This window comes from Thunnus thynnus, chromosome 4, assembly GCF_963924715.1.
Source record: "Thunnus thynnus chromosome 4, fThuThy2.1, whole genome shotgun sequence".
Taxonomy (NCBI): Eukaryota; Metazoa; Chordata; class Actinopteri; order Scombriformes; family Scombridae; genus Thunnus; species Thunnus thynnus.
In genome coordinates, this window is record NC_089520.1 from 10,755,846 (window position 1) to 10,781,187 (window position 25,342).

A 25,342-nucleotide genomic window follows, 5' to 3' on the forward strand; every position below is an offset into this window, starting at 1 on the left:
CTATATTCCTACAGATACCTCAGTATACTAAAGAAACACAACAATATTTCACATATCTGATGATGCAGTCAAAACTACTCAGCTGTAGAGAAGACACAAAGGCCCTGTTCAACACATTCAGAAGCATCAGGTTTCTAAAGACAGCCTGAGGCTGTCACTGCTAAAATACAAAAAACACATTCATGGCAAATAGAAGAATACATAGACACGCACATAAAAGTGTTGCAGTTGCAGGGTTGTGATCTGGAATACAAAAATAGCAGGAAAAGCAGAATAACTTGAGTCTCAAAATAGAAATAAATGGAAGTTTTAAGTCCAAATCAAGTGAAACTTTGAGGATGGTGTTTGATTAAAGCCTGAGAAGGAGAACAGACGAGTTTAGGCAGTGAGCATAAAAGGCAGAGTCGGAGGCCTCAAACAGTACCTGCATCCTCTCGATCATGGCAAACAGGTCCGAGTTCTGGGGGAGAGAGTTGACACAGATCCAAAAAAAGGACATGGATTTGATAGTTTGCAGAGCTGTGTTGATATGCTTTCCCTGCTGTCTTCACTCATCCTTCAACTCTGCTCACTACAAAAGCAGGCTGTGCAGTCTCAAGACACGAGACCTCCTGTTGGAATCTCTGACACCCTCTAATTCCATATTTCACTATGACAGCGCTCTCTAATGCATTCCCTACCCCACTTGACACCAATCTCACTGAGGCTTCATTCAACGCCAAGAGAATCGTTCCTCCATGCTTCAAGACAAACACACTGTAAACAAGTAACTCTTAGGGGGAAATGAGACTCAAAGCTCCATGGAGCTTCTCTCTGTTGCTACAGCCAACAGCTCATCTGACTGTGCTCAACAGCCAAATTAGCTGGAAGACAGTGTGGTTTTGGTGTATGAAGCACTCGGTTCATTTAATGTATGAAAGAGACACATTCAACGTACCAGGTAAGAAGCAGATACAGAATGTAAAAAGCAGGCAGTAAAAATAAATTGACATAGATGGTCTGGCAACTGGTTTTTCCTGTCAGCCGTGTTTAATCTTGATGTTTTGTAATCAACATGTGTCCAGGTGGTGTATTGATAGCAGTGCTGCTCATTAAATAAAGAGGCATCAATCCAACTACTGGATTTATAATTAAACCCTGACCAAGCACTGCCACAGACCATAATTCTTTGTTTTGTCCAATGGTAAAGGTAGTGGTACAGCTTAAAGTAGAAGAAAACGCCTGCAGGCATGCAATTCTCATCTGCAGAGGCCACATTATAGATTTTGGATGCAGCTCCAGGCTGAGATGAAGGAGGAGACGATTCTGAAGGCAATGCTTGTAGTGGGTTGAGCCCTCTGCTCACCATGTAACACAAGTGGACTGAAGTGCCAAGCTGATGTTTCCACAACAGCTTAAATTTACTGAGGGGCACTGCATGGTTTGCAAAACACACACACACACACACACACACACATACACACAAAGCCACACATGCATGCATATAAACATTTTTTCACGCACGCATGTACTAAAACATACTCATATTCTTTGACGTACGCATATAAAAGCACACTCGCACAAACACTCCCACCTGACCCTGACCTAGTAAAGCCAAAGGTGCAGCCTCAATCTATTGTTGCATGTGAAAATAAACAGTGCCATATGATATTCAGGGAGATGCTGCTCTCCTGACTGCAAAACAAACATCAACAAACACTGTTCTATGTTGACCAGATTATCAGTGAACCACACAGACGCCACAGTGACATTATCAGGACTTAATCGCTCCTGAGGAAGAAAGGAAGCAACGCACCGCTGGATTGTGAAGGTGCTGCAGAACTGGAGCCATTATTTAAATGTTCTTAATGAAAGAAGCATCGTAACAGAATTAAAGCTTATAAAAGGGTTTTGACAATGCATTAGTTAAAAAAAACACACTTTCATTTTCTCCCCAGACGTAGTTGATTCTGTGTGTGTTGGGCTAAAAAATCTTGGAGCAGTGGAACATGTATATATCTATACAAAGAACAAAAATCAATTATCTACTGTTCTACAACACCAAACATATATATGTCTGTCTCTAAGCCACCTTAAGAATTCAACAGAGCTAAAAGAATCTCTCACTTCTAGCAAGCGAAAAATACTCACATCACTGAGGCATCGTCTCTTGAGAAAAGGTTTACTGGAGGGACTGCTGAATCGTCCCTCCGGTAAGGCATTCTTTGCTATCCTGAGCTCAGTCATCATTCCACAAGTTACAGATGCAGGCGAGCTGACAAGAGCAACGGTGTTGATGTCACTCTCAGCCACAAGGAGAAAGGCGAGATTGACAATGACACTTTGCACTCACTGTTGCACAGGCGATAAACTAGTAGAGAAAAAGTTGATAGCTGTCAATCAGGATCCATATATCTGTGTGTGCGGTAAAAAGATGTGGTGTAATATCAGAATATAATTTCCTTTCCTTCCTCTTTCCTGTCACTCCACCTCCCGTAGACACACACAACTGTAGGAGGAAGGGAGGAGGATGTGACAATGCTTCTCCCCTCCCTGTGTACTCTACACCACTATCTTCTCTTTTTAATGCACACACACACACTTAGACATACAGACTCTCACGAGGACATACACAAAACTGCACAGTTCTCTTTTTTGTTGAATTACAATATGATTCTCTTCCTCTTTTTTTTTTTATCTCATAGTTGCCCAGTCTTTACATCAGAAACACTTCTCTTCTGTTCCACACATAAAGGCAGCTATAAAAATGTAAAGAGGTCAGTGGAGGCATTTGTTTTACCTCAACTGTAATTAAGGACAAACCTAGAAATTTCCATTTCCATTTTACAGTTTATGTTTCCATACATTTTACAGCACATGTTGAGAAGTAGGTTAATTATACCTGCAGTGCTCTTATAGATTCAAAATACTGATTATGAGCTGTTTTTCATATGCTTCTATATTGTAGTGGAGGCACTCAGACATATTTCCAATCCTTTTCTTTCATAGATAGTTTCTTAATTTAATGCTTAATAACATCAAGCAGCAATTGTAAATGGATGAGAAAATGTAATAAATGAGGTTCTGGTGTTCATGGGGATGCAACAGACACTTTTCACCGCATCATGTCCTTGGTAAAAAACAACAACATAAAAAAAAGTGTTATCACTTCCATTAGGGGAAGATATGTGAGACAGGCAAGCAGCCCCGCATGTGTAGATGCTACAGTCGGATGGAGGACTTAGCCAACCTCAGCATCTCTGAAATCATCTGTGCATAGTTAAACATTGGTATGACATGAGAGTACAAGAGATAGTGGGAGACAGAGTAGGAAAGCAGAGATAAAAAGAGAAGGGAAGCACTGTGGGATGAAAGGGGAGCTGTCGTTCTGTGAAAGCAGAGCCTTTTCTGTGCAGCTCTCTCCATCAGATGCACATCCAACATCAGATATCAACAAACACTGACCTACTTCTTAAAACAATACCGCTGAAAGCTTTCAAGAAGATAGATTCTAGCCATATATGTTAAGCGTTTTTTCAGTTTGTAATAGAAGATAAACACACTCAGCTAACCGTCCCCATTGATTTCCCTTGAAGAAAATCGATAGGAAGTACACAAAAGGAGGAGAGGTTACATGGTTTGTATAATAAGTGAACGCAAATATGGATTTTATATGGATGGAGGTAACTTTCAGGAGAGTGCAGGAACAAATTATACCGCACCAAAATAGTCTTGCCATTATAACACTGGCTCATCTTGAGGTTACATTACATCACTGACTGTTTACCCAAGTCTAGACTGGCTTAAGTTAAATGCCAAACGGGGATTTGAGAACATTTACAGAGGAATGCTGAATACTAATTGCATACCTGGCTGCTAATCACATTTAATTGTTACATGATGGTAAAGTGTGAGAGAGATATTAATTACTATTCAGATTCAAACTGTGCACCCTTCAGTTATAAAGCATACTGATTACGAAGCTGTATCGATCAGTGCGACATTTGAGCTCAAGCTGTTAAGAAAGTCAACCTGCTGTTGTACAGTCATACTAGATTATGTGGTGTAATCTGAACAATATGTACTAAAGAAGACCAAGACCAGCGACAAACATGTGGAAAGAATCACAGGTTTGACTTGGTGTCTTCTCTGGACTTCCAGACTTCGCAACTCCACGGATTTTACACATCAGAGTTCATTTACATGCCTTGGGGAGCAATACTATATATTTTTAAAAAAAAGTTGTATAAATACTTCTGTGGCTCCAATGATGTGAAATCCAGAGTGATGGAATTGCATCAGAGCGCTGAGCAGAATCCATGTTGCTACTATCAGAGCGGTACGGAGGACAACACAGAGAGCATAAAGTCTGTGGACAGACGCTGGAATAAATTGTCTGCTGGCACTTTGGGGAGAGGCTTGGATCTCCATTTCTCATGCTTCTACGTTGGAAAGTGGCGTCACCAGAGTACGTAGTTACTGACACCTACGTCGTTACCACAGCAACACATGCAGATAGGTTGATGATGTCTGGACACACAAATCCGATCTGATCACTTGCAAATAACAGTGCGGACAATCTGTCTTAAAGATCTGATTTGAGAAACAAATCTGATTTGCCTGCAGTCTGAACAAAGCCTTAGTCTCCCGCCCTCTGACAAAATATGGAGCCACTACAGAGAACACCCTCACTGTTTTAAAAGCTTGAGGGGTTGAGAGCTACACATCTCTTTTTCTTGAGTTGATTACCAGCAATTGCAGCATGTGTGTGTGCCTAAGAATGAGAGTGAGAGTACATGAGAGAGGCAGAGCGAGTGGCTGACAGATCAATTGATTCACTCATGGACTGACTGACTTGTCTCAATGGCTGAGTGAGTACAGTATGTAAGAGAGTACATTTGAGGGGCATTACATAATATCCATGAACCATACAGTCCAGAACTTTCTCTTCAGTTTTCAAGCTGAGGAGTAAAGCTCTGACTCCAGTACTTCATTAACTCCCCGCGACCAGAGCCCCATTTGATTTTACACAGGAAAATTGCAAATGATTTGTATCCAAAGCAATATCCCTACGCCTACTCACTCCAGATCCCTCCATTTATGCTCTCTGGTTTAGCCGCATCCTCAAAGGCAATATAGTAAAATGGAAAACTAAACTTCAAAGACAGTCAATCAATGGGCACATAAGCCTATCATTTCAGCCAGAGAAAATCCATTGGGGTCAATTCATCAGGTCTGGCTGCAGACACTAGCCTGACCTTGCTGTGGCCACCAGGGCCTGGGGGGGACACAAACAGAGTTCACACAGATGGCCGCCTCCACCCCATCAATGCCTCATGTGCTGGTTGATTGCCACAGAGGTGAGGGTCTACACAACTGAGTTTTCTGTATTCTGAAGCAGATCTCCTACTATCTTCAAAAAAGCAAAAAGCAGTGAACAACCAGTATAGACAATGAGGTGCTTTATCTGTCTGTAATATAAAACACTACTTGCATTTTGATTCACATCTGTCGGGCATTGGCATGCGCGATGCATTATTAGCGCTAAGTGTTTTATTCAGAAAGCAAAAACTTTGAACTTAAAGCACAAAGCTGCTGAATCCATTAGTAGCCATTTATTACTGTTGACCTTGACAAGGTATGCAGGTTAATAAAAACATTAAGACAAAAACACATAAAGTATATGCATGGATCCTCATCAGCATGAGTGGATGAACCTATGATGTTGTTTGAAAAAGGATTTCTGTATTTCATTATTACCCCCTGACTTGGGGGTAATAATGTAACATGAATGAGTTCATGAATCTACAGCCATGCTAGTGGCTCTGTGAGGCTGCACTTAGGCACAGCAGTGCTTTGCAGGTGTATTATTTACCATATTCACCATCTCATATTCACAAAACACAACTGAAACACAACTGCAACTGAGACAGATGGGAATGTCACTAGTTTTGCAGATAATTGGTCATAAACCGAAGTGGATGAACTGAAATTCTGACCTGCTGGTGGTGATAGATGAAAAGAAAGGGATCACCAAAGTGATTACAATCATCCCGCGGGGGGCATGAATGTGTGTAGCTAATGTCATGACAGCTGTTAAGATATTTCACTAAAAAACACAAATGTCAAACTCCATAGCATCAAACACCATAGCAACGATAGAAAGCCTGAATGATTTTTTTGTAATAACTGACAAACTAAGCATCATAAACAATCACTAATCGAAGAAAATAAAATGCACATTTCTCACTAGAAATATTATCAAAATGCATTTTAATGACGAAACTATCTTAAAATATTGCATTTTCCACTTCTGCGGACAGAAACTTGACAGTCATGTAACGTGGACGCAGACCAATAGAAAAGAATAGGCCAAAACATAAAAACAAACAACAACAACAACAACAAAAAAACATAGGCATCTCACAATTTTAGAGCTGTCATTGTAAAACTAATACATCTGGCACTGTGGATCGACTTAGCTATTACACATTTTGAGACTGGGTTGTAAACCCTCACAGTTCTCTGTAGCTGTGTCTGCGTACAAAAGGTTATGCTGCAACCTACAAGCTATCATTTGTGTGTTATGTATGAAAAGACCATCTTGCAATATATAAAATTCAATATAACTTATTTCATCTTCAGTATTTTCTGCATCTCTCTGATCCAAGCACCACTATATGAATTGGTCATAAGAATGCACAGTGGGTCAGCTCTGTTCAATTCAGAAACACTTGTTGAATTACATAAGGAGCTTTTAAACTCCAACCGCCAGCAATTTCTACAGCAATAAAAATATAATGAGCTGCTCTCTTATGCGCTTGGCCTTAACAACTCTATTGTGTGCAGCAAATAAGGATATATATAGATATTACAGCTACATGTCATTACAGACACATCTATTTTTGCATGTGTAACAAGAAGCTACCTTACTAGAAATCACACTGGTCTCCACATCACTTGTAGCATCATAAAGTCATTAATCTACAATTTGGCACAACAAAATATGTAAATACGTGAACACTTCACAAGAAGACATGGGAACAACATGTGAAAAATAAAATCAGATGTATACTTGGAAGTCTATTCTTTACAACTACACATTATTAATCCCTTGAGAAATGTATTTCCAGTGCATGGGCATGCAGAGACAGAAATAACACCAATGTGCCTCCTATGGTATGTATCAAAGAGGAACAACTGCTGTAATCTATATTTGTCTCAGAAGCCTGTGACAGAGGGCATGGACTCCTCTGTCAGGCACCACAACAGCCTGCCAAGTGTTACGGGGGTGGGGGTGGGGCATTAGAGGCACCTTTCACCTGTATATAACAACTAAAGGATATGATGAGCAAAAACAAGGAAGGAAACCAGTGGGGAGCATCTATGTATTTGAGTATCTATGTATTTTCTTACTGTCCATTGAAAAGAACAAAACTATATTTGTTGGGTAGTATTTTCAGCTGCACATTAACACACGTTTGGTGTAGTATTGACGGCAGCAGGTTGTTGTAATTTTTATGGAGAACAACAATGGAGCTTTATGGCACAGCTCTATCAGGCTTTAGCCATGTATACAATACTTGTTAGTGGGATCAAATTATATGAAAATATAAGAGAAACATAGTTATTTTGCCATCAAGTTTAAGGTTTATCTGGTCAGACTCTTTATTTCAGTGACGGCACTAGTGGAAAACCTGAATGGGAAGGAGAACAGCAGCGGGTTGAAGCCTTGCGTTACCTTTGAAAGAGGAAATGGAGAATTTGAGTGTTCTAGTGAGGGCTCTACTTCATCAGAGATACGAGGAATCCTTCCATCTTGTTTCCTGTGAGTCAGAGAGGGAGAGAGGGGTGGGGAGAGAGGTTACGGTTAGCCTTGAGCTGAGTTTCTCATTTAAGCAGTAAGAGCACAGGAAAATGTCTGTAACACAATTGACTCATCCCATCAAAGAGGATCATTCAAATCTTACTACAATGAGAATGGTGCTATCGTTACGCCGCTGTCCTGAGAGTATTCCTCTGTTCAAACAAAATCTCTTTGTCCTTTGCGTATAACTTGCCTGCAGTTTTTTTTTACCCTCAGCTAAGTTGAATGCGAAGAGATGAGTGTGATTAGACTGTGAAGCAGTAGACATTTGTAGAACTACACAGAGGAGGAGGGTAGCGTGGTAGCGAAGAGGGAGAACAAAGTGAAAATTGATATAAAGCAGAAGAACCCTCAGCTTTCATATCTTAACTCGCCGCCTTCACCTCTCTTTCTCTGATCCTCTCAGCCCTTCTCTTCTCTGTATGATTGGAGTGAATTACCAGTCTGACCAGGGTTCTGGTCTCATCATATTACTTCACACTTTGTCTCACACAACAGTCAGTTGCTAGAACTGGCAGCCCGTCTGTGCATGCATCCTGTTCATAAACCTGCAGCACACGACATTTCTAAACTCAGGAGAAGAAGAAACCCAGAACAAGAGCACAATCTGATTTCTTGGTGAGAATGGAGTGAGAATTGGTGAGGACAAATGCACTCAGATATTTCCTCCATTCTACCATCTTGGCACAGAAGTTGGAGAGGTTGAAATCTAATCATTTTCTGAGTAGTCTTTCTTCTGCACACAGTCCGTTATTAGATGTTGCAGCTCTCCCCGACTGCAAGACCTTGCCTATTACGGCTGGGGAGAATCTGAGTAACTCTGAGTAAACAGAGCTGCATTTTTATGACAACAGACTGCTGACCTGGAGTTGAGGTTAGTAAATCTATTTGTAACATAGCAGGAACACTGTTCATTGTTCCTTCTGATCTCTGCTGAATCCATATAAATGACTGAATGGGGCTGTCAGATCTTTCCCGCAGCATCTTCAGCTTCTCAGAACTGACATTCCTCCAGAGTGTGAACTTTGTTGCGTCTTTTATATAATGCAGCCGGAACACAATGAAAATATGATGTCAAATGCTGCTTCGAGCCAAGAACGATGCATTAATATCTGCCTACAAGGAAGCGGCTTACTGAGCTTGTTCAGTCAGAAATCTGCTTATACTGAGGTGACACCTTCTTTATCTGTCTGTCAGGGTTGCATACTGAAGCTTGATTAATATTTTTCTGACACAGACTAAATTGGAAGGTGTTTTTATTTCAACACTAGAACCGCCAGGGGGTGCTATATACCTAAAACTGCCAACGGGTAAAATTTATCCGTGTACCTAGCAACCACATTTCTAACACTAAAAAAAGTACTCTGTCATTGTATTAAGGCATTGTCTTCACAAAGGAATGTCTAAAATCTTGAAATGATTTTGTTTAATCGTCACCTGTGTTTTGGTCCTCGTTTTAAAATCTAAGTATCTTTAAGAGCATTAATCGCTTTGCATGGCCGTCAGTATAATTCATTCTAAATTACACTGAAAATGGGTATTAAAAGGAAATATTTGCATATTTGGGTGGTGTAATGTTATTATAAAACGACATTCATCATATGACCGATGTTATTTAAATTACCAAAGTAGCCTAAATACCCCAAATGGACAATAATGAGCCATAATAATAAAAATTAACAACCACCGCACTTATGGGTGATTTAATGTTGCATCAAAATCGACACAACAAAGTCAAGTGCACAATTTCACCTCAACAATTCTGAAGACCCACCTCGATGAAAGGAATGACAGATAGTATTTTCATTTTGACACCAAAAGAGTGTGGTGACATGTAAATGTAAATGCAATAGCCTGGGGGCACTGTTTCACTTACTGCATTTGAATATTGTCCACTGTACAGGATATGACTTTGAAAATTAAATGTCAAACAGTTTTTCCATTTTCATTTTGGTCATAGAGCGCCTATACGAGTATATGAAAATGAAAATGCAAATTGTATCATTGCATTTTCATTTTAAATTTTACTCAAATAACACATACATATGTGGAAAATTATACTGCTATTGTGGAATTACATGTTCATTTTCATGTTTACATTATCATTTTAATATAGTCCCCTATAGGCTTCCATAACCAATGGCAATTATAAATGCCCATGTTTTTAATCTGGATTTATCTTCACTATTTTTAACAATAGGGGGTGCAACACGACATTATTTGAGGAAAAGTTAACGACTGGGGGACATGAATATTTTATTAAAACATAGTAATGTAAAATTGTACCTGTGGTGTTTCTAGAAACGTATGTTTCTTTATTCAAGTTTGTACAGTAGGTACATGTCACCTGCCCATTGCTTCAGTATGCAAATAGCAAACCCAAACCTCCCATATCCATGATAAAAGCACAAAGGTGCACATCGATCTTGATTGAGAAGACTCAACAGACAGAGAGATGAAGGCTGCCTGACAGCCTGCCACTTTCACTACTGATGGCATGCTTGGTGGCTCTCATCACACAAGATGAATAATGTTTCTGTGGCTATGTGTGTGTGTGTGTGTCTGTTTATACCATCAGGGCATTGATGTACATGGCAGATAACAGGAATATATCCGATGAATGGGGTAAATGCTAAAGTTTGAATCAGAGAAAAATTTCACGCTGGCATATTCTGACTATCACAGGGAGCACACATTATCAAATACCACCATCCTGACAGATGACATGATGATACAGTATGATATGGATTAATTAAGTCTCAAATCAAAGAGGAATATTCAGTAATTTTTCATCTGCTGTGAAGGCACTGGGGTGCTCTTGTGAAGTAGATAAATTATTAGCATTCACATAATCGTGTGAAGAAAGCATGAACTGTATAGTCTGGACTAATGGTTATTAACAAGGTTATAGAAGCTGTTATTAAGCTGTTCTATCATTCATTTCAGTGGTTGACTGGAGTTCTGCTACAAATCCTGTATATTCAATATATATTCAATATACCTGTACACCATCAGTGATACTACCACTACCACCACCACCACCACTACTACTACTACTACTACTACTACAACTAATTTTATTCACACAGCACTTTTTAGGCAGAAGCACAAAGTGCTTTCCGGATTAAAAAAGTGCTTTTGATCTTTGTGATTCACTAAACTAAGAACACATTCTTCATTACGCTTCTCCTTTTGTATTACGCTCATTTCTGCATTTCCCCCAACTTTTCTGTCATTTTGGGATGAATGTTCTCATTGCGCTGTTGGTCTGGATGCATTCCTAGGTGGAATGCAGCCATTATTAATTTTCATGTAATTACTCACATTAATAAAGCAACTACTATGTGTTTGGCAAGCCACAATGTCTACACTGACAAAGGCCTATTGTATTAATAATCTTATTGAAATTAGAAGGACACATACATAAAATTAAATAACTGCTTCATTAAATAGCCTACTCTCGTACATCCTAATGAGTTTTGGACCTGGTGACTGGCAAAGGTCAATCCTGTGCAGAGCAGCAGCCAGGTGGCAGGTTTGCTGTGTCACATTGACAGGATGATTGGCACATCGGAGGCACATCCCAAGTAACACTTATTGAGCCAGCTTAAACAATGACAGTTAGCCAGCCCACACATAATCCAAGGTGAAAGGTTCATTCTTCAATCACATCTGATTAACTATTTACCATCTTGTGGGTATAAGTTCACATGCAAAGAGCCATGAGAGAAACAGAAAAGAGGTACGGTGTGACATGGTGTGTCACTTTCTCTCTCTCCTTTGCCACGCAAAACACATTTCTCATGCCAGTGTTGATAAAAGATCCTTCCTGAGTCTGCTGCCATTTGTGATTTTTTTTTAACTACACATTCATCTTGCAGTTACCATCACCTCTTGCTCTGTGGTACAAACACTGTGCGCAAACCTCCTTCCTATTTTTCTCTCCATATTGAAGTTGATGTCTTGTTACAGCTGCAGTTGTATAAATGTGTGTGTCACCTAGCAACATTACCTATCCCCAGAAATACTGAGAGATGTTCCATTTGACGATCAAAACAAAATCTACTGCACGGAATGAATGTTAGCATAAAATTAAAGAAAACTGTAGGCGTTATTACTAAAACTCATGAGTCAATTTAAAGGAATATGCCGTTTTTAGGAGACTGACCAGTTTATTTTTTAAACAATGAGCCCCAGGTGTCCGGGAGATCATGTGCTGCCTTGCTGAATAAAACATATAACATACATTACCATGCATTACACTGATGAAAGATATTAGCTCACTATCATCATCAGAGGCAAGGAAACTGACTTAGAAAAATCATTTAAATGTTAATCATTTCATTTCAAACTGCTTTCTAAAAGACGCTACAGGTTTTTGTTTTTAACACACTACTAGTCACATTTGGTTACTTATAATACCCTTTTCTTAAGTGTCCAAACCAGAAAAAATAATCTACCAGGAACAAATGGTTAACTTTGCCATCTGCTGTATCTACAAAGACCAGAGAACCAAACACCAAAAATCTGGTATATACCATCAAGCCCTTAGCTTGCTGAATTAAGATAATTTTCAAGATAGAATCGCATGTTTTTATGTATCTAATCAGAATTATTGTCAGGAGATCCTTTCTAAAATGGACACAAAGCATTCTGAAACAAAATCCACCAATAAATCCTGTGAGTTGCAGCAGCTGTCTCTATGGACCAGTGGGTCATGAGCTCTGATAAGAATTCAAGCTTTCTGTAGCCCAATCATGGCTCAGGCTGTGCAGCACCTGCAACTACAAAGGAGCAGTGCAACACTGAACGCTCCGCAAACTGAATTTAAAACATACATTTAAGTGGGGTGACTTTGTAGTGTGTTGCTATAGTCAGAGGTAGAGAAGAGAGTGGAGATGGTCAAGGTCAGTCAAACCAGTTGAACAATCATTTTACACTTTAAGGGTCAAGGTGTCAACTATACAATCTGCTGTCCAATAAAATACGGTATGCATTTCCTTTAAAGGTAAGTCTTGTAATCTTTGGACTGAAGGTTGTAACTTCCATGTCCCAGAAGCAACATGTGTGGTTTGCTGCATCTATTGTATATTGTGATAATTCATTACTGATTATCCTTGGCATACTGCTAACCCTAGCAAAAGTGCCGTTTCATTTTAGAACAGCATTTCCACCGTCCAATTCATCTTAATATTACATTGATAGTGTTGTAGGATAATTGGGTATATCTAAAGATGAGGTGATTATAACGTAAATCATATTAGACTACAATAATTGCATTGATTTTGCACTACATAAGTCAGTGTACAAATAATTTGTCATTACCATTTTATCAGTTGTGGTTAGCCCCACAATGTCTCGGCAGAGTAACCACAGTCAGCTGAACATCAGGCCTGCCAGCATGTGCTGGTATGATATTCTTCACTGCAGCAGAAAAACAAATCACCATAGGGTTACCAAAATATGTTATAAGACTAAATCAATTAGGATAAAAAATGAAAAAGAATACAGTATAAAAGACAAAGAATTATGAGGTTAATCTAAAGGCCAATCTGGAAGGCTCATCAGCAGAAAGCTACAACAGTTCTAGTGAATACTTGACCCCAGGCTAATTACAATGCGAACATGTCGACTGCATGTGCGCCAGCTCAACGGATGCATTTGTTTCTTTGGCAAACAAAAGATAGCCACGGGCATTGCAGGAAGAGTCAGACATTGCATTGAGTGCTGCTATGGTAGAGTAACCTTGTCTGTTAATGGTAGAGTAACTTTGTCCATTAAAGCCAAATGGGCTTCAGCAGACAAGTCTCCCTCTGCAAGAAGACCTTGGGCCATCTTGCATTAATAAAGGGATCATTAGTGCTATCCATCGTTTTGTAACTATATCCCAAATGAGTAATGATTTGCAGCGAGATGTGAAACAAAAATGTTGATGTATCTGATGGGAAATAGAGGGCCACCATAATGATCTTGCTATACTCAATTCTGTTACTAATGACAGTAAGTCAGTGATTATTACAAGATTCTGTTATTAAAGGTTTGATAGAATAAAATGTTCAACTGCACAATCTGTGCTGCACATGAAATAGGACTTATATTTTGAAGATATTTCCAATTCAAACCCCTCTGAACAGCATTAACAACAATAAAAAAACAGCAACTCTGATGCAGATCGGCAAGTAAATCAATCAGTGACTGTAAACCTCAGTCAGTCAGCAACAATACTTTAATGTCAAGGTTAATCTAAAGATTTTGGAGCAATCTGTCTGTCTGTCTGTAAGCATGCACCCTTTTGGCTCGAACTGTTGCTCAAAATACCAGACTGAAAAGATTAAATGATTAGCCCTTTCTTACTGCAGCTCAAAAGTGCTTGTATTTTTCTTATTTTGCTTGCACTCATTTTACTGGGTGCAGAGCTGTAACTGTGTTTTGCTAATACTATACAGGGTCATCATCATCATTATCATCATCATCAGTCACTTCCTCTTCTTGATGTGGAGAAAAGACAAATCCTGGAGTTGCTCCAGTAAGAGTGAGTTGGAAACTGGCTTTGGCAAAGTACAAACTTTGAAGAGATACTGGCACATTTTCTGCTTGATAATTGTTGACAGAGCAATCAAATGAAGCTCAATTGGATGTGAGTGCTCAAAGCAATCTTCGAGACCAGAACATTATTTTCCAATTGGAGTGGCTCCAGGTTTTGCCTTTCAGTGGCATTATAGATTAAATTCTTGCTCTGGGCTTCAGTTCCTAGTATTCGTAAATACTGAACAAAAATAATATTTAGATCATATTTTTTGCTTTAAGAGTAATGTCTTTCTTGGCTGCCTGACATGCGGACACACACACACACACACACGTACAGAAAGACACATTCGGTCCAACAGAGACAACTACACATAAACCTCTAAGCTTCGCAGGTCCACTTAGTGGAGAGCAACTAATCTAATCAAGTACAGCAGCTAATGCACAATGAAAGCAGAGTCATTTATTCGAGATGCCAGACAGCCACTTCCTGGCTGGACAAGAGAGAAGGAGAGAGGAAGAGAGACGCAGCAGAGAAAGTTCGGGGTCTAGAGTGACATAGGATGAAGAGATCAGGGCAGATCAGCTGGAGCTGGACACAGAAATACAAGGTGCTATGTCAGTTTCTCTCTCTTATCTATCTCATATCGACTTCCTTTTTCAAAAATGTATCTATCTTTCAACAGTTTTTTCCCTACAAGCGCAGCCATCCATGCTTACCCGTGTGTAGTGCTGCCTCACTTGCAGCTCAGTCTCTCCTCCTCAACAACTTGGTGCTCCTCTACGTATCGCTCCCTCCGTGTGTCTGACTCAATCTCTCTATCCTCCAACACCTGCTGTTGGAGATCAGCCTCTCTCCTGTCAGATGATGCTGAGAGCAGCCCTCCCTCTATCCTCTCTTTCCGTCCTCCCCTCCCTGTTTTCCTCTCTCCCCCTTCCTCACATACATGCGTGCATTTTCCTGACTGTTTTTACTCTGAGGCGAGCTAACAAATGCTCTCTTCCCTCTATCTCTTGCTCTCTCTCCCGATGTCTCCCCTTTGTTTGCTTTCCATCTCCACCTCCTGTCTTCTCTCTCTTGATCTGTCTATGACAGAGAGCTGCCCATCCAAGCTGTGGGTGTTGCTTTGCTTATTGCCTCAGTGAGCCTGCTAGTTAATAACAGATTCTGCTCATTCAATAGGACAAATGCAGCCGGATGTAGGCTTGAAAGCAAAGTTTTCAAAAAAAAAAAAAGGGACATTACCTCATCTGAAAGGCGACATCAAAGCTCTCTGTCCTATTATCTGCCTCACTGTGACAGCTTGTTCCAACATCATAAAACCCCTTCTGCAGAAATTAGCCTAACCATCCCATTGTCCATTTGACACATTAGTGGCAGGCAGTTGGCTGAAAAGCTCTCAAATGCAGCAGATTTCGTAGCACATTCACACATAATGGAGAAAATCACTTGCTCAGCCCACAGGGGAATAAGCACAGGTCAGTGTTGTCCGATGTATTATTGAGTAATCACATTTTCCTATTTGGTGGGAGGCAAAATCCTCATGTGTAAGACAGTAAAAGACATCGCTACGCATTAAATGCCCAGTCACAGGAAAGTAGTCTCACATAAAAGGCATTCACTGGATTTCAATATCACACCACCTGCTCATGTCCACCTCTCTGCACCAAACCTAATACAATATCTACAAAGAACTGTTTAAATTCTAAGTAATATCATCTGAAATAGGTCCAATGTAGGATGTGCATAAATGGTAGTAGCACAAAAATAGGCAACAGGGGCTGATGTTTTCAGATTTAAAGAATGATTCAGGGTGCGTCACATACATGTCTTTGCTGTGACTCAACTTTCTAATTTGAATCATCCCACATATTTAGTGCTCCATGCAGGACGAAACAAAAGTGTGAAAAACATCTATAGATATGTAATAAGTAACCCATCACCTTACCAAATATGCTCCACCTTTTGGAAAACAGTGTCAGAAAAGCCGCCTCTCCAGAATCTCATGCCCACCTTTCCTCCTCCTCCTGCATCTTTGCTCTGAAGCATGACCTCTGAATAGATTTAGCTGCCTGCAGGACTAAGAGTTGTAGTTCTGCTAGGAATACCGGGGCTGCACAAAAATGTAATGGTGGTAGTGCCAATCAATAAGCATGGCTGCAGGCCCTTTAAACAAACCCATAAGGGGATGTGAGCTGAGCCTTTTGGCGGCCGGTTGGCTCGTCCACACCCTCATGTGAGTATAATGTTACAGGTAGCCAAGAGCTAGCTAGCTAAGAGCACACAAAGCCTGTTTTCTTTTCATTTACTACTCAGGAGGTTCTGAATTACACTGGATAACCTGCATTGTGGTTTTCCAGCACAGGTCCCAGATAAGCTGCTCCACCACTCACCCAGGGAGGATAGTGTTACCCCAGTGAGAGCAGGAGTCACCTGAACATAGTTGAACTCCAACAGGCAGAAAGTGAGCATGACACATGCAGGTACAATTGACACCTTCCTGTCTGTTTCAAGCCTCTGAGGTGCCAGTGGGGTGGAGCTGAAGATGAAAGGGGATCTTTGCTTACAACTGGGCAGAACAAATCAGAGTCAAACCAGGTTATGAAGAGGTTGACTAAACAAATTATCAGTGTGTTCTTTTCCAAGTGAGTACTTCAGAATTCACAATTGTCAAGTTAATCAGATGGTGTGTAGTTACAGCAGCAATTGTATGTGGGTCATGCTGAGATTCTTCTGACTTTTTTTTTTTTTCCATTTCTCATTTCATTAGTTTCATCCCCCTTTCTGTCTTTGTCTCTCACTGTGACTGTCTGCTTCCCACTCTGTTCAGAGTCCTCTCCTGAGGCAGCCTGACTAAATTTAACACTTACACACCACCCAACTGTAGCAAAAAACTCTTTGAAACAGCCTTGGTAACACTTAAATTTACAAGAATTTTACCCATGATATACATAAGGACAAGCTCAAGCGTTAAGTCCCCCTCCTCCAACGCAGTGTAGCAGCTGCAACCTCATACTTCTTATCCAGAGCTTTCTTTTCTCCATCCCCCCGACCTTTGGATCAACTCAGTTTTCCTCAAGTGTGAACAATGTTATTTGAACTCTAGTGACACCTAGGGTACAGATGAAATTTCTGAAAATGTCTCTGCAGCTGTTTCTCCTCTCAGTGAACTTCTCAGTTCAAAGGTGAAGACACTTTATTGTCAGTAGTCCTTTAAAAATATAAAGGCTCCTCTCAGGTCTGCCCATTGATGGATGAAAGATTTAAGGTTCAGGTGGTTGGAAAATTAAAAGTACGTGCTTTACTGTAGAAAAATCATACTCCTGTATAATTGACATATGCATATAACCCACGGTGTAGAGGTAATGTTGATTTAATTTGACTAAATTAATCAAAATATTTTTAATTACATATTTGTGCATGATTTCCCTCCTGTGTTTTAATCCAGAGCTAGGTAGTGAAATGTTCAGTTTCCAGGGCATATGCACAGAAATGTTTCCAATTAACCAAACCAAGATTTACTCATTTTTAACACGGTATGAAAACCAGAAAAGGCAAATACAGAAAAGAGCTCAAAAATTGACATTGTGATTATTTTAGTAAGTTACAGAAGAAGAATCAGATTTGGATTTTGACTCCCCCTGTTGTTAAAATTCCCCAGTTTGTGGGTCAACAAATTAGAAAAAAATTAGAAAACATAGCAAGTTGTTTGGGAGCCTTCAATAACTTAGTTTACAAGTCCTTGTTTGCTTTTAATAGGGATAGTTTAAGCCTAAAGAAACCAGAGATGAAAAAAATAAATCACTTTGACACCTTTTCCACTATGTTTGGTACTGAAAGAAAAAAAGGGAGTGGGATCAGGCTGATACAAGAGTCAACACCCCAAACCACTTTCTAAAATACAATTAACATGAGCAGCTTTAGGGGTGCAGGACTTGGTTGTGGCCCTCATTCCCTCACAGCTTGAATGGTAGGAAAGGAAGCCGTTCTTCAACACAACACAACAACAGTGTTATCAGCACTCCCAGAACCCCGCTGGCTCTCATAATTACCTTGCGTTTGGGTGGCCCTCTCTATTGATTTTGGCAGTGATAGATCTGGACCCAAACTGAGTGTGAAACCACAGGACCGTCAGAAAGGCAGGTAACATATGGAAGACAAGCTGTAGCTCATCCACAGTTCAACAACACAGCAATTCCCTGATTTCCTGTCAAGCTGAACTCAACTGTCATCTTTTGTTCTTCACATTAGATAGAATTTATGTGGATCCACTAAACCAAAATTCAGATTTATGTTACATTTAAATATATCAAGGACGACTGAAACTACATAGCTGCTGTCAGGCTTTCACTGTATTACAAAACATAACTTAACAGTAATGTGTGACATGTTATTGTTATTGTTATTGTTATTGTTATTCTTTATCTTCCATACAGCTTATCTTGTTCAGGGTTTCTGTGGGGCTGGAGTCTATCCCAGTGTGTATTTGGCAACAGATAGGGTACACCTGGACAGGTTATGAGTCTAACATTATGTACATTTAGACAAACATGCTGACGTGCACACCAACAGGAACTGGAAACTCATAAATTGTCAGTAGGTGAGTGTTTAACATGCCTTAGAAAACAAGTTTCTGTAAATATCACTTCTTGAAGCATTGCAAAATTAAACTGTACCAAAACTGTTAGCCTATTATCATCTTGACATAATTTGAGAACCAGAAAGACATTAATTGGGAGCTTAATTTAGCCTAATGGGTGTGTTACAGAGGGACTGGGCATTGGTTAAAAATAAGATAATAAGAGCTACCGAAGTTTTCTTGTTTGCTTCTAGGAACACCAAGGCACAGGTCAATATAGAGATTTAGATTCAATTACTTTAACAAAACATATAAACAACAACATAATCAGCATTTCAGCATTTAATTTCCTTACAATACACTGTATGATTCCAAATTATCTATCAGCAGGTAAATAAAGTCAAACTTTCCCAAACATAAGGTTTTCAAAATTAAAATTCTACCAGTATGTTCTCATCCTGAATTGACTGAACGGCAAGTGGATTGAACCTAATCCCAGTTTGTGGTGTCTCTGAGTGCCCCGGTGACTAATTGTGTGATTAGAGTCATTATGTGGACTTGCAGAGCTGCCAGCAGATGCTTCAGGTGGGCACAGTGGCTGCTGAGCACAAAATGAGAAAAAACAGTAAACAACACCGCTGTCGTCAAGCTGAGACTGAAGCGGAGAAATGTTGACATGCTAATATGGTAATGTTGAAGCATAAAACCAGCACGCACCCTTTCTACTTAACGTTGTTTTGTTTAGAGGCTCAATACAGTGAAGTACGTTCACGATTTTATAGAAAATGAACAAAAACTAAAACCATCTGCCACTGCCGAGTGTTTATGAACCATGCTGCAACTGTCATTTGGAAATCTCATCACCAACACGTTACACTGTCGTCTCCATTTTTCAGACAAAAGAATGTGCCACATTTCATCTGCATGTGACAACTTGGCCCCAGAGATGGTCTTAGAAATATGTCAATGACAACATTGACTCGCATATGCATTGTTGAACCAATGTGATGATTCACATTGTCACAAAGCAAACCAAACACGCCTGAGAGAAACTATTGCACTGTAAGAGTGACTCCAGAAACGCATCATTTCCTCCACCATCATTCTCCTTTGCTCACTGTCATCTGACTCAGTGAGGTATGTATGGTGCCTAATTGAAGTGTCTCCTCAACTGAGATGTAATAGAGCTTGATTACATGGAGTCGACCTCCTGATAATGTTAAATGGCTGCAACTGCAAGCAACATTACCCCCTCAGTAAGTCCGAGCTTTTCAATTAATTACATGAATATGATTTTACTAAGTGGGGAGGCTAATGAAGCCCAACTGGGAGGGATGTGCTGTACTGTAGGTGCTTATGTGTGTTTGTTGTATTATCATAATTGGTGTTTTTAATAATATGTGTAAATGGAGAGTGGGCAAAAACACTTTTCAATATGCAGTAATACATTTCAAAACAGCAACAACACCTCTCTGTCACAGTGTGTAAAAGTGAACATTTTAATCTTCAAAAAAAGCGTGATTGCAGTGTGGCAAGAGAGTGGACAAGTACTTCAAAAATATCTTAACACGCATGGCTCTTTCCTCATTTGCCATGGCAGCTGCAGTCTAGCATGTATTTAACTGAACAGGTGCACCGAGTAACAGGCGAACCCCATCTGCTAAAATAACCACTACCATCATCGCGCTGCACTCTGACTGTGCCCTCTACGCAACCTGCATGAACAGACCACATTGCAACTGCATTGGATCATAATGTTTTCCTCTGTGAATTCACTGAGGACTGGACACACCCGTCTGGGTCGTGGTGGGGGTCTCTTTTCTGTCCGGTTTTGATGCAGCCAAAATAGCACACGGTCAGTCCATCGCCCAAAAAAAAAAAGCCAGAGCCTCAGTGCTTTTTACCCATGATAAAGCTCAGCTACACTCTCTCTCAGTAAAACATTCCCAGAGACACAACCTGGGTCTAATGAGCGCTGTCGTCCCCACTCTGATGGATACAAAAAAGGCTCAGAAAGGATTTTGTTCTGTTCTCATTGTAAGCCTCCAGAGATAATTAACATTAGTCACATTAATTTTATTATGCAAGATATGAATAATAAGATAAGAGGATTCATAAAACAACTGCATATTTGGAAGGGGCATATTTCTGTAAAGCCTTGAGCTCAAGTGTAATACTGTAGGATTTTTAGTTTTTTATCATCATGAAAAGATTTTAGTCAGGGTTATTGTAGACACGGGAACATCACTAGACACACCTCAGCAACAGCATCTCCCATGCTATTCCAAATCTACTGTGCAGGTGTACTGTAGGTTGGATATAAGTGAGCCATATACTGTCTACTATACGACTCTGCCATTCCTGAAAGAGGTACAGTAGTTCTACAGAAATTTAATGGAAATTCTAAGCAATGCCTTTTAATTTTTGCATTTGAGTTCTTACGTGGATTAGATAGTCAAGCCATATTGGACTTGTTTAAACTGCCTGAGGCATGGGTTCTGTGTTCCCAGTAGGTGCCATACAGTAGCTGTGTGTCCAGATCTCTAAAGTTTCTATAATTAAAACATCATCAGAACCTTATACACAAATGTAGAATGAAGAAAACAGGAGCTGTTTGTCTCACACGGCATTCAAAGTGGAATAATTTGATCACTGATTCTAGGAGACAATAATTTAATTTATTGATTGAACTGACACTTAGTGGTGTGAGGAAAACTACAAGGGTAATAGTGAGGTGGGGTGAACCCAGGTGAAAGCTATGGTTCCTACATTAACTGACCTAACCTGTATAATCCATTTCAATCAGTGTAGATGGGGGGGAAGGATGAGGTCAGAGGAGGCTGAAATGAACTGTGCAGAGCAACAGATGGTCCAGCCAAGTGACATTCATTAAGTCTGATCTAAAAGTGGTGCTGAGAGACTTATGGAGGAACACATAAAGTTGTCGAACCGAAGACTGGGGTATGGCAGCCAAAGATCTTACAGGGCTCCACAGACTCATTAATTAATAGAACTATATAGTACTACACTGTGGAACTGTGGAAACATTGACACATTTAAAAGATCCATCACATTAATGGGAGCAATACACAACAGAAACGTTGTTGTGGGCTCCTCTGGTGCTCCATGGTAAAAAAAAAAATGAAGCTAAGGGATATCTTGGCAGCAGGGTTCTGCCCTGTACTTCTAGCCTATGACTGTCCAGGAATGGTTCAATGAACATTGCAATGAGTTCAGTTTGATGCACTGACCCGCTCAGCCATCAGATCTCAGTCCAATTGAACATCTGCGAGATGAGATGGAGCAAGTCATCCAGGCTGTTCAGGAGGTAAAATGGGGTGAAACTCAATATCAGGAAGGCTCTACTTATATTTTGTTCATATGGTGACTGCCATTATCCATCCAGAATGTCTGCATATGTCTATATATGTATACACACACACTATGTGTGTATGTTGGTCTTATGATGAACATGCAATATCCTGCTACAATGTGCAATACTGGTGCAATATTATTTATCTTGTTTTATAAGCTGTAGTGGTTTTTATCAGTGTGATTGTGTTTTTTTTGTTTGTTTGTTTTGTATGAATGATGTAAGGTATGTATGCATGTAAGTATGTTTGGGAGATAAATATTTAAAATGTTTTGTGATGGCCGAGAAAAAATTCCCCAAGGGAACAATAAAGTATATCTTATCTTATCTTATCTAATATATTAAATGTAAACAGTTTGTATATCCCCATGACAGTAAAGCCATGACCTGACTCAATATATCAACCTGCATCCGCCTACTGAGCTACAGTTTGCTGTTTTCTTTTCCTGTTTGCTTTCTCATCATGACACTGATTCCTATATTAGGATGGAGAGCGGTCATTAACAGCAATCTGAAGAGGCAAAAATACCCAATCAGAGACCTCTTCAATTGACTCTTCCTCATCGTTCAACACTGAGGACCACTTCATTACCACCCAGCTCCTCATGTCAGTCAAAGAGTGTCTCAGGCTCATGGCCCTGGCACAGCTCAGAGGAGATGGCTGCAAGGCAACAGGCGTACTTCCAGCTGTGCACATACATAATATATCACATTATCTCAAAGAGGACCCCCTTGAAGGCTGTTCCTAACCAAACAAGTTAATTAAGAAATGATTTTAATTTATAGTTAGATTACAATAAACATGCTGATCGTGTTGTTTTACTTTCTTTGCATGCAACCAGACAGTAATTTTAATTGCAATATGCCATTCTAATGCTTGCCCCCTTTTACTGAAGAATAGTTGTTAGGGACAAAAACCCTACATCCAGAATGACACATCTTGCAGAAATGCCATGGCATTTATTCTGGCCTCCTTAGTGGAGCACAGCAGGAGCTTTAGACTGAGGAAGATAAGCACCCCCATTATCGAGAGCAATCAAGTTAATGAGTGTTTAATTGGGAACACTGTGCTGTGAGCAGTTTAGCACAGTGAAATAAGTGTGTTCTCACCTTTCATGGAGAGCACCACCATGCCCAAATGATTCTGGGCTACTCAAGTCAAATCAACACGAGCAGAAAGTGTTTGCGTGCCAAGGTGAGATGATGGAGATGGTGATGATGGTGCACGGTAAGAGTGACAGAGAAGTGTGGGCATTGTGTGTTTGTTTGTACACACAAAAACACACACATGCACACACCTGGCTGGTTGAGGATAATGCTGTGATGGATTTGAGGCACATGGCAGGGGATCCAGGAAAGCCAATTTTTAACGACAGACACTGTGGTTTGAAGCCACTGGTGTAAATCTTGCTGTCATGGTGCTGTTCCTAACACAAGAGCTGTGTGACAGGCTTGGTAACGGAGATGGAGAGACCCCCTTCACCAACTTCCTTACAGACAAAAACTGAAACACGTCCTAATTAAGTCATAAACCTTTTCTAAAGTGATGCAACCATATATGATATTGAAACAAATCCTACTGGATGTGGAGAAAAATGGAATCTTCAAGAAATCCCTCCTAGTGCCCAAAAAAAAGAATTATTAGATACTAAATATGTACTGCTGTACTGTTGATACTAGGACTTTTTAATCTAAGTGCAGTCAGAGACTGATGGAATACACAATTGTCATAATGACTCAGTGATTATAATCAGAGAGCTGTACTGTGGATAGCTAGGAACTGCACAACCCAGCCCTGAGGCGACATTAGCATGCACTACAGACCTGTTCGCAACAGAGAGAAACCCGAATCCTCATAATGAAATTCAGCGGGTGTGCAAGGGTGAATTCTCCTCTGATGAGTCTGGATCATCACTGCACCTTCAATTTCCCCTTCCCAGTATACCCTCCCATTGTCCTTTTCAGACTCATTATGACTCAGTTTTTTATGAGTCTATGCCCCATTTGATATATAATGATGAAACAACATGATTTTTTTAGCTGCTGGCGAGCTGGCCGACAGCCTGGTAAACAAAAGGACGAAATCCCTCTGAAGAAAAGAATACATTCTTTCGCTTTATGACACAGAGACAAACACAAACACTCTAGCAGAAAGTTACAAATATAAATAAGATTTAGTCTCCCTCACTGTGTTCGGGACGGACTGTGTTCAGTGTTAGATTAGTAAATAGAAAAATTCTATTATTACTCATCATTATAGCGGGTGACGTGTTTGTTATGACATTGACATTTGCTGCCTTGATTCCATACCATTGAAACTGTTAATATGCTTATTACTATATTTATACCATAATATAATAATAATATCAATAAAATATCACAAAAGCATATAAACATGGACTTGAATAAAAAGATACATAACTCATAGCCCTATAAACAAATATGCTCATGGATTCCTTACTAGAGTGGAATATAATTGAAATATTGCAAATCATAGTGGTATCTGTTGTTCTGTGGAGGTTGTGATCTCAAAGGTTCGTGCTCTACATGCCCAGCTGGCATTACACACATACCTCTGCTCCCTGTCTTCCTCCATCTGCTCTTGCCCCTGTATTTACAGTCACACATTCCCTTCTCCGTGCTGAGAGACTACCTGCCAAGCAGGGAACATTACAGGCTCCACAATCTCCATTTTCATCATATGCAGATGTCAAAAGCCTTTAGAAGAGATACGTTTTCTCAGTGTGAAAATAATTGTATGCATAAATTGGAAATCTCATAATGAGCCAGGAAAAAGCCAGGGTTGAGATAAAGAGGAAGGAAGGCCTGCTCCTAGTTTTACTGCTCTAAAAATATACGTCTTATCATCCTTTCACCCTTTTTTGTCGTCATGTTATCAACACTTAATTCTCTTTTAAGGATATTAAAGTGGAGAGGCGTGCCTTTACTAAAAATACTAAGTACAAAACTGATGGACCAATCAAAGCCTTGCTGTATGCTCTTCATGTAGAGTCAACT

General features: G+C 39.9%; 1 protein-coding gene across 5 annotated transcripts in view; it reads right to left on the bottom strand.

Moving 5' to 3' along the window:
• rap1gapb (RAP1 GTPase activating protein b) overlaps positions 1-25,342 on the bottom strand; it is a 93,354-nt gene that overhangs the window by 22,800 nt on the left and 45,212 nt on the right. For 3 of the 5 annotated variants that reach the window (XM_067586571.1, XM_067586574.1, XM_067586573.1), the window contains exon 4: positions 7,721-7,805. Coding sequence is in view for 1 of the 5 variants with exons in the window: in XM_067586575.1 (XP_067442676.1) it covers positions 425-460; positions 2,131-2,229 (135 nt within the window). In the remaining 4 variants the exon portion in view is untranslated. Of the gene's footprint in view, positions 1-424; positions 461-2,130; positions 2,310-7,720; positions 7,806-15,091; positions 15,174-25,342 lie in introns of those variants that run through there. The other 2 variants (XM_067586572.1, XM_067586575.1) reach the window with 2 other exon arrangements.